We start from the raw sequence: 9,733 nt of genomic DNA on the forward strand, positions 1-9,733 counted from the left end.
GACATTTTTCCTCCCTAGATGCAGCACTTTGCATTTCTCCTTGTTGAACTGCATTCTGTTGTTTTCTGCCCACTTGTCTAACCAATTTAAATGGTTATATGTTTACACTGAAAATGTCTAAGTAGAACAGATTTGGAGTAAACAACATTCTAATGAGACTCCCATAATGGTAGGGGGGAAGAAGGAAGAAGGCTTTTACTGGTCAAATGTCTTAATTAGTCTCTGTGGAAAAGTCTCTTGTGACAAGAACTGTGTAAGATTAAAGGGGTAGCGGCTTTCTTTGAAGCTAATGCAGGTGCAGCGTTGAAAAACAGGGCTGGAGCATTGCTAGAGCAAAGGTGGCCCAGGAAATGTAAGAGGCAAGAATTTTTTTTTTTTTTTTGCAGTATTTTAGTGTGTCCAATAAGATCTCAATAAACCTTGCCTCTTGTAAAGTGAGGATGGTTAACTCTAGAGTCACAAAAGCAGATTTGTCTCAAAGATTAAAATCTCATTCAGGTGCAAATTAACGTCTTTTTCTGAAAAGGGGCCAGTGAGGGCTGACACTAAGAGTGCTTTTTACAGTTGCAGATACTTCTGCAAGTTCCTGTGGTAACTATCATACTCTAACTCTTGTGGATGCAGGTGTTCTCTGGAGGATTATAGTTCTATAAACAAAGGTGCTCTTTGAAGAACAGTGCCTTTTATCTTTTATACCAGTTTCTCAACCTGTGGGTCGCAACCCGAAAGTGGGTTGCAACAATATATGAAATGATTGTGAAAAATGGATCATATTTTGCATACACTTTTTTTAAAAACAGATGCTACTTGTTTCACCATGTGTTTAATATTTTGACTACTAATAAACAGGGAACTGGGTTTTCCATTTGCTGTGGGGAAAACAAGGATTTTCCCTTTTAAAGGAGAAAAACTTGGAAACCACAGGTTTCTCCTTGCAGGCTGGCAGATTTCCAGAGTGGGGCTGGGGGACTGGGAGGAGGGTGATTTGGCAGGGGTGGGTACCACGTGTGCACACATGCACATGCATGTGGCACCCAGGCAGGGTGGAGAGCAGCTCCCTGCACGTAAGTCTATGGGTAGGGGCCAGGCATGGATGCAAATTCAAGGAGGAGTTGGGAGGACACAAGCAACATGTCAGGAGGGCATAGGGAGACTAATTTGTGTACCCACAGCAGGCACAGGGCTGCAGCCTGGTCAAACCAGCATGGGCAGGACCCAACTTAGGCCAGTGAACAGAACCCAGCATGGGAGGGTAGAGCTGTTTGGCAAGCCTGGTTGCTGCCACTGCCAGGACTTCCATGCTGCCAGCAGTACAAAGAAAAAGTAACGGATAGGGGAAGTTCTCTGCCCTTACCTTCTCCTGCCTCCAGCCACTTGCCACCCAGGCCCCAGCTCTACCTGGTGACCGTGGCCTGGACACTACCACTCAAGTCACAGCCTAGCCTGGAGGGGAAGTGGGGTGGTGGGCTGCACAGGTGTCCTGAGAGGAGTAGTGGTGCTGGTGGCAGGGTATAGTCATGGTGTGTGAGCGGTTGGTAGCAGGAGATGAGGACAGTGTGCCATCCCCTCCCCCTACTGTCCACTACTTCTTATGCTGCTGGCAGCGCAGCTGGCTTGGAGGTCTTGGCAGCAATGAATCTTGCCACCCTGCTCTGCTGTGTGCTGTGCATGCATGAATTGGCAGAGGCACGTGCTTCCCATGCCCCCCACACCTCCCCTGTCACACGGGGCAGGCAGTGGACCTGTAGCAAGCAGCACCCCAGGGCCAGGGGGCTGTTTTGTCTTTAAACGATTTTCTGGGTCAGAACTGACCATCGATGTTTACAAATGAGTCCTGGTACAAAACAGGTTGAGAACAACTGTTTTACACCATTCTCTTAAAAGGGGGTAACGTCCTTTGTACAAACCGACACTGGAGCTGAAGGATAAATATCTCGGCAGAAAGCGCTAGGCATCAATGGTGTTCCTCCTGCCGCTTCTTTTTTACAGGAACGCCGTCCCCAAAATCCACGAGGCTGCCGTACTTCGTGTTCCTTCACCGGTGTCCCAGCCGCGTTGCTGGCCTGACCTTACCGCTCAGACAAGAACAGCTCTCGGTCCCGCGGCTCTGCCTGTCCAGCCGGTGTCGCAAAGCCTGCCCCTGTCCCGGCAACGGAGGGGAAACTAATTGGGGGATGGGGTGCAAAAAATTCCCAGCTTTCCGATGAGGGAGAGGGAGCCGTCCCCTTACGGGAAGCCCTGCGGACTACGGCTGGCGGCGGGGGCTCCTGTGCTCCCAGCAAAACTCGGCCTGTTCCCGGGGCCGTCGCTGATGTTTCTGTAATGAAACGCCCAGGGCCCGGCCGGAGCACTAGCTGCACAGGGGGGCCGCTGAATCCCCTCCCCGCCGCGGTGGTTTCCCAGCCGGGGGAGAGGGCGCTCCTGCCTGCACCGGGTTTCCCGGGGCCGTCTGGGGGGGCGGGGCCGAACGGCTGTAACAGGGTTAAAAAAAACAAAACCCTCCAGCCTGCGCGGAGTTAAAAAGTGGCATTTCCGGTGGTGGCGCTCTTCCGGTTCCGGGTCGCGCGGCGCAGCCTGGGGCTTCCGGGGCTCGGGCTCGGTGGGACCCGCACGGGCTGGGAGGCGGCAGAGGCGGCGGCCGCGAGGGAGCGCGTCCCTCCCGCCCCGCCAGGTGCGCGCGGGCCCTACCCCTGTCCCTGCCCTCGAGGGGAGCCCGGGCTGCGCCCCCCTCCCCGGGGGAGACGCCTTCCCTTGGCCTGGGCCGCAGGGGCCGCCTCGCGGCAGCACAGCAGCGCCACAATGCTCCCCTCCCCGAAGCGGCGCTGCCCTGGAAAGGGGGTCAGGCTGGAAGCCGCCCCCTGAGGGACTTGGGTTCCTCTCGAGTCTGAACAGAGGCTTTGCTATGTTATGGGTCAGAGCCGCTCCACGTAACCCTTTCTCTTGGCTTTCCCAGGCTTTCAATGACAGTGTGAGCCCCAGCAGCGGGTCTGGAGCTGTGCACGAGCAGGAGCGTTTCTACCTTTCCTCAGTAAACCATGGCATATCAGCTGTACAGAAATACCACCCTGGGGAACAGCCTTCAGGAGAGCCTGGATGAGCTCATACAGGTGGGAGACGAGCAGCTTACCCTGAAAGTTGATGGCATATTTCAGCTCCACTCGTTCACTGCTCCAAGTGCTTGGCTGGATGGTGTGCAGAGTTTAAAAAAAAAAAGTGGGGGGGGGGCCTCTCTGATTCATCTGCAGAGACTTTGCCGATTCTCTGTTGTTGAGGTGTGGAGACTCTGTTGTTTTGAAATTTAAAAGCAGGAATTATAATTCAGGGGCAGTGTTTAAATAAAACATTCTGGCAGAACAAAATGTATTCATGTCTCCTAATAAATGAATGGCTTACCTATATTCTGAAATAGCCCACTTGATTTGTTTCTCTTTTAGCCATGATAAATAAATAGTTCCTGGGAAGTGAGTGCAACTGTGCTGTCTTTAATAAGGAAGAAGCATTACAGTGGAAAACTTACTGCTTTTTCATGAGTGTAGAAATCTTTGTCAATATTGTAAAGTGATTGTAAAGTGTTCAATTTTGTCCTGAAGGTGGAGACATTGAGGTGATATAAAAATTCTATGACTACTGATTTAACAGGTTCTTTACCCTTCCAGTATTTAAATTTTATAAGGAGGTGACTCTCCCACTCTACTCAGCACTGGTGAGACCCCAACTGGTACTCCAGTACTGTGTCCAGTTCTGGGTGTCACACACTAACGAGGACATGGTAAAATTTGAAGAGAGTCAAGAGAAGAGCCACCCCTATGATCAGAGACTTGCATGGCAGACCATACAAGGAAAGGCTGAGGGACCTGGGACGACTTAGCCTGAAAAAGAGAAGACTGAGAGGGGAGCTGGTAGCAGCTTATCGCTGTGTCAGGGGAGTACATCAGGGGCTCAGTGAACAGCTGTTCACCAAGGCATCTGAGGGGAAAACCAGGAGTAATGGCTCCTGGAAGACCATTTCAGGCTTAACATTAGGAAAAAATTTCTTCAGTTGGGGTGTACAGACTGTGGAGTAAATAACCTCCCTCCAGAGGTGGTGAAGTCACCTACCCTGGAAATCTTCAAGAGGAGACTGGATGGTCTCCTGACCTCACCTGTCATTTTTCCTGCCTGGTGCAGGGGGCTGGACCTGATGATCTTCCAAGGTCCTTTCTAGCCTTACAATCTATGAATCTATTAATTTAATTAAATTTGGGGAGCTGTCCTTAAATTTCAGAACTGCTAGTTTCAGTCAGTTTGGCCAAATAATTTTGGGTTATGCTACATTCTAACCGTATTCCTGTCAGCTTTGACTCAGTGAATCACTAATCATGAGAGTGGCTCCTGGGTGGACTGCAGATGTTGGATAGAAAGGCAATTGTAATTTGACTTTTATTATCCATATTTCTAGAAAATAGGCATCTCTCCATGTAGATGTATCGCTACCATGTTTACACAAGAATTTATATCTTCCTTTTGTGAGAGAAACAATAAAAACAGAAATCTCTTTTCAGTAAAGCTGTATCCAAGAGTTTGTATCATATAAATGTTGCTGTGATAGTTTTACTTAATCTGTATCTGTGTATTTTTAATCCGTAATGCTCTCTAGCTAGAAAAAATGAAAATTAATGTGCGTTTTTTTTTTTTTTTTTCTCCCTTATAGTCTCATGTTCTCGTTATTTTTTCCCCCTTTTTATAGTCGCAGCAAATCACCCCTCAGCTTGCCTTGCAAGTGCTACTTCAGTTTGACAAGGCTATAAATTCAGCATTGGCACAGCGGGTCAGGAACAGAGTCAATTTCAGGGTAGGTGCACTTTATTAACATCCCCAAGAAGCAGGTGTTGGTATTCAGTGGCAGCAAAGAGAATTTTATCATGATTGAAAAAGTCTATTTAAGGGTTTACTTTGATTCTAGCAAGACTGCATCTGTATGTAACCATTATCTCTACAATATTGAATTTAATTCTTGCTTTTGTATTTGGTTTTGACAGATTCCCTGTTCATAGGCTGTTCCCCTGTCTGGCACAGAACCTTGCAAAGGTTACATCTTGTCAGGGCTGTGCTTGTGGGGGTGTATTTCTGTTGCTGATTATTTTTTTTTTTTTTCCCATTCCTAGTTAAGTTTTATATTTGGAGGCAGGCTATTTGTTATATTTCTGGATTAATATACAGAACTGACCTGTAATACTGCAGTTCTTTGCTGCAGTGTACTCGGTAAATGCAAGAATGGTGCTGTGTCAAAGCAGTGAAAATCTCAAAAGCCTTTTGCTCTGTTGCATGTGCTGCTGCCTGTTGGTTTCTGTGAGCAAGTTCAAGCGTCATTCATAACAGGGTGAATGCAACAGAGACTAGGAAAGGAATCCATCTTCTCTGGAGTGAGAAGATAGAGATGGGAAACATCCAGATGAGCATGCATATATGGAGGCGCACATCTCCCGTAGGACAAATAGCAGTGGCACCAAGCTGGCTGCTCAGAGCCTGCTGGCCAGAGCATGCCTCTGGCCATTTAGGCTCCATTTCTAGTAATGCATGCTGCTGCTGCATGTGTCACACCACTCTTTTTAGTGGTTTTTTTTTACACCAGGATCTCCCAGTGTCAAAAATAACGACCACGGTGAACATTATTCCCCTCTATTCAGCACTGGTAAGGCCGTATCTGGAGTAATGTGTTCAGTTTTGGGCCCCCAGTGCAGAAAGCATGTAGTAAAATTGAAGACGGTCCAGCAGAGGGCAATAAAAATGGTTTGGGGGTTGAGGCATATGAAGAAAGACATAGGAAACTTGGTTTATTTAGTCTAGAGAAGAGGAGACTGAGCAGGCATTTAATAGCAGCCTTCAACTACCTGAATGGGGGGTTGAAAGAGGATGGAGCTAGGCTGTTCTCTGTGGTGGCAGATGGCAGAACAAGGGGCAGTGATCTCAAGTTGCAGCAAGAAAAGTTTAGGTTAGGTATTAGGAAGAATGTTCTCACTAGGAGGGTAGTAAAACACTGGAACAGGTTACCCAGAGAGGTGGTGGAATCTCCATCTTTGGAGGTTTTTAAGACCTGGCTAGACAAAGCTTTGGCTGGGATGAACTAACTGGGGACTAGATCCAGTTTGAGAAGGGGGTTGGACTACATGACCTCCTGAGGTCCCTTCCAAGCCTAATTTTCTATGATTCTATTACATTAACAGTGTGGTGAATGGGTGCATGTGTGCTATGTGCAGTTTGCAAAATCTCAGACTGCTTTGAGGTGCTGCAAACTGTACATGCATGCTTATATGGATGCACTCAGGAGGCGGGTGGTGCTTTTTGGGGGAGGAGGGCAGGATTCCTTTTCTTTCTACCATCAAGGTAATAGCAGAATTAGGATTCAGTTCTAGAAAACTCCCATGAAAAATGTAGCCTGAAGTAAAATTCAGAAAATACAAGATGGGTATTTTTGTGACCAAGCTCTTTATAAACATATCTGTTTTATTTATCTTTGGTTAATCTATCTGGTAATTCATTCTAGACTTTGGAATGCATGTTATAGTTAACCTTTTATATTATTATTACGCTATTCCAGATCTTGAAGTGCAGAAAAAAGTAAGCTCTTAAAAACTATCCAATTAATGTACATAATCTACTCTGTGGTACTGGGTTAAACAATGTTCATAGTACACATTTTCTCTGAGCTGCCATGAAGCTTCCTAACTCGTGTACTGCTCATAAACAAGATTTTAGGTAATTCTTCCTGTTGAATTTTGTACACTCCTATGCAAAAAATGTTCCACATGGTGTGTGTTTACTGCAGTAAGTTTAGGTGAGATGAACCTTTTGTCTAATGTATATTTGAATTTGATTTTGAGAAAATTCATACTGGTGAATCCATTGAAATGTTCTGTCATGGGATGAACTGAGTTGCATGTGTTAAACTGCAAAGTATCTTGTACTTCTGGCACTAAGTTTCAAATGCTCTTGAGTCAGAATGAGTCAGAAATGAGTAGTGCTCCGGGTGTATAGGTTGGCAGTTGCACACATTGCTGCTTATGAGCAGTAACATGCAAAATACCTGCTAATATACAAAAGCCCTAAATAACCTCATATTTTAATAATATTTGCTGATCTCCACCTTTAGCCACGTAGCTGAGTTGCTTATCAGATGATCCACATACGTCTTGCATTTACATCCTGACAAAATAATTGTCCTGGTGTGTTCAGGAAGTTGGATAAAGAGTAGGAGACTTTTTGTCTGTTTCGTATAGAACATATATCTTGTTTTAAAGGATCACGGTAATAGCTTTGAGTGACCCATGACCCAGCCTAGCTGACAATAAATTAAATTAAATGCAAGTGTCTGACTGACTGTCCTTCCTCTAAAGCCAGGAAAATCCATCATTATTACTAGCCGCCTTGTACGATGCTCCTTAAAGTATAATGTCATATGTAAGTATGAGCAACTTCTGCCACATGGGGGCGTTCAAACTACATAGTTTTCCTTAGAATTGCCTAAAAATACCTAGTTTTGTGCTTCCATGTTCTGCCTAGCAAATAGTCCAGTAGCAAAGACTAAGGATAAAAAGTCCATAGAGTCTGAAGTTAAAGTAACTTTTTGTTAACTGTCATTTGGTGAGTTTCCATAAACTATGTAAAATAGCTACTTTGACAGCTGGATAAGATAATTTTTCAACTGCTAAACATCCTTGTCTTTGTTACCACACTGGTGATATCCATTATATAATTGTTTATGCTATATCTTTCTTTTAAAGGGCTCCCTGAATACATACAGGTTCTGTGACAATGTATGGACATTTGTACTGAACGATGTTGAATTTAGGGAGGTTACTGAACTCGTGAAAGTGGATAAAGTGAAAATTGTAGCATGTGATGGAAAAAGTAAGTGCTAAAATACAGTGTAAATATTATCTTGGTAGAGACATCCAGCTGAAGTGGACTTATGAAACCTGGTTCATGCAGCCAGAGTCATTAACAGACTGAGGGAATATTTGTGATCGGAGCTCTCTCGCTCTCGAGCTCTCTCTGGTTACTGAACTCAGTTTAAACTGGGAATGGCAGCTCTTCTGTACAGAAATAAGATCATTTGAAAAATGAGATAATTAGCTCACATGGGAGTGTGTGTGTTCTGGGCTATATCATTGAGTCCTAGCTAAAGCTGATGTATGAATTATAGTTGCCTTAGTATTAGTCTTTAAGTGTATGAATCAATGTCTAGAGTGCTGCCAAACATAAATATGATCACCCCTACTTGTCAGTGATTAAGTTATACAGCTTAAAAAATATGGTAACAAAATAGGAATTATTTTGTCTGTCTGCTTAACCTTGCAGTTATGACATTACCACCATGATATACTGAAGCAAAGCCAAGAGTGTTCTTTTCAGCAATCACTACATTAAAGAATGCCTGTGTTGGCCTAGCATCAGTAAGCAAATAACAGTGGTTGAACACTGGAGACAGCTGGTTCAATATTCCAGGGAACCAAAGAAATTAGGGTGTCCAGACTCTGGAATAAGCTCCCTCCAGAGGTGGTGCAATCACCTACCCTGGAAATCTTCAAGAGGAGACTGGACAGCCATCCTGCTGGGATCACCTGACCCTACCTGTAATTTTTCCTGCCTGGTGCAGGGGGCTGGACCCAGTGAGTTTCCAAGGTCCCTTCCAGCCTTACAATCTATGATCACCGCATGCATACTGCTCATAGAACATCTGATTATCTACTTTATTTAGGAAAATGTGTTGTTCAGATGCTTTTCCTGGAAAAAAAAACAACACTTAGTCACTTTGACAGGTTGGTTTATAAGATCTGAAACTGTGGCCTGGAAGAATAATCTTTATAGCCTTTGGCTGATTTGTTCTAGCTACTTAAGATTCCCTAGAAAAAAATGCAGAGTTTTCCCTGCTTTGTGGCTCTGTGCCTCTGGGGGCAGTTTAAGATTGTTCCTGAACAATTGCTTTAACTAATTCTGCACGTAACTGTTCTCCAGCACTGGGTATGCATGTTGTTTTTTCCACATACATAGTTTTTGATGCATCTGTTATAGCAGTTAAAGGAAAAGTTTGATTTAATGTTGATTCCTACCAGCTTGTATATGTTTCCATTTACTTCCTTTTCTTTTTTCCTAGATACTGGTTCCAATACTGCAGAATGAATAGAAATGTGGTTTGTGTGCAACATTTTCTGTTAATATGCAGCACTTTCAGGAGAGAAGCGTGGAAAAGGACTGTTCATAATTTATTGTAGTGATGCAGATATAAACCAATACATCACAGAATGGCAGCAGGAAGAGATCTTTGTAGCATTTCTTCGGTTCACCTTATAGGGCATGAAGAAAACAGTTACTTTTTTAAATGACAAAACAAATATTGTTGTCCTTTTTTTGTTCAAAGTAATTTCTCTAATAAAACTTTTTATTTAAAAAATTCTAGAGAGGTAAGTGATGGTTCATTGAAAACAACCTGCCACAAAAATACTCCAGGCCCTGAGTGAACTGTGGTTGGTATAAGAAACTAGATATACAGGCTTTCTTGGGCTACATCAGTTACTTCTGGGAGGACTCTAGCTTGCAGTGTTTTTAATATCCTGACCATTGACAATTATTATAATCTTGCTTAAATGCTCTCCTTGTCCAATTTTTTCATATGCATCGATTTAAAGGAGTTGACTTGCTGCTTTTTATCCACAGATTTATTTAATTTAAAGCCAACTAAAAATACAGAATTGCA

The 9,733-nt window shown here is 44.2% G+C and overlaps 1 protein-coding gene and 1 long non-coding RNA gene across 2 annotated transcripts in view; one reads left to right on the top strand and one right to left on the bottom strand.

Moving 5' to 3' along the window:
- The window catches only part of LOC109308945, a 10,925-nt gene extending 2,932 nt beyond the window's left edge, over positions 1-7,993 (bottom strand). Inside the window, exons 1-2 of the long non-coding RNA XR_002100747.1 lie at positions 7,983-7,993; positions 7,167-7,168 (exon numbers count right to left, since the gene is read on the bottom strand). This is a non-coding gene — a long non-coding RNA (uncharacterized LOC109308945). The remainder of the gene's footprint in view (positions 1-7,166; positions 7,169-7,982) is intronic.
- On the top strand, positions 2,560-9,432 carry GTF2A2 (general transcription factor IIA subunit 2). Its single transcript, XM_019533427.1, has 5 exons — positions 2,560-2,671; positions 2,954-3,107; positions 4,727-4,831; positions 7,761-7,887; positions 9,134-9,432. The coding sequence occupies exons 2-5, from the start codon at positions 3,036-3,038 to the stop codon at positions 9,157-9,159; spliced, it is 330 nt and encodes a 109-aa protein (XP_019388972.1). The 5' UTR covers positions 2,560-2,671; positions 2,954-3,035; the 3' UTR covers positions 9,160-9,432.
- Positions 9,433-9,733: the final 301 nt, after the last annotated feature.

Source organism: Crocodylus porosus, unplaced genomic scaffold (assembly GCF_001723895.1).
Source record: "Crocodylus porosus isolate Cpor-Errol unplaced genomic scaffold, CroPor_comp1, whole genome shotgun sequence".
In the NCBI taxonomy this organism is placed as follows: domain Eukaryota; kingdom Metazoa; phylum Chordata; order Crocodylia; family Crocodylidae; genus Crocodylus; species Crocodylus porosus.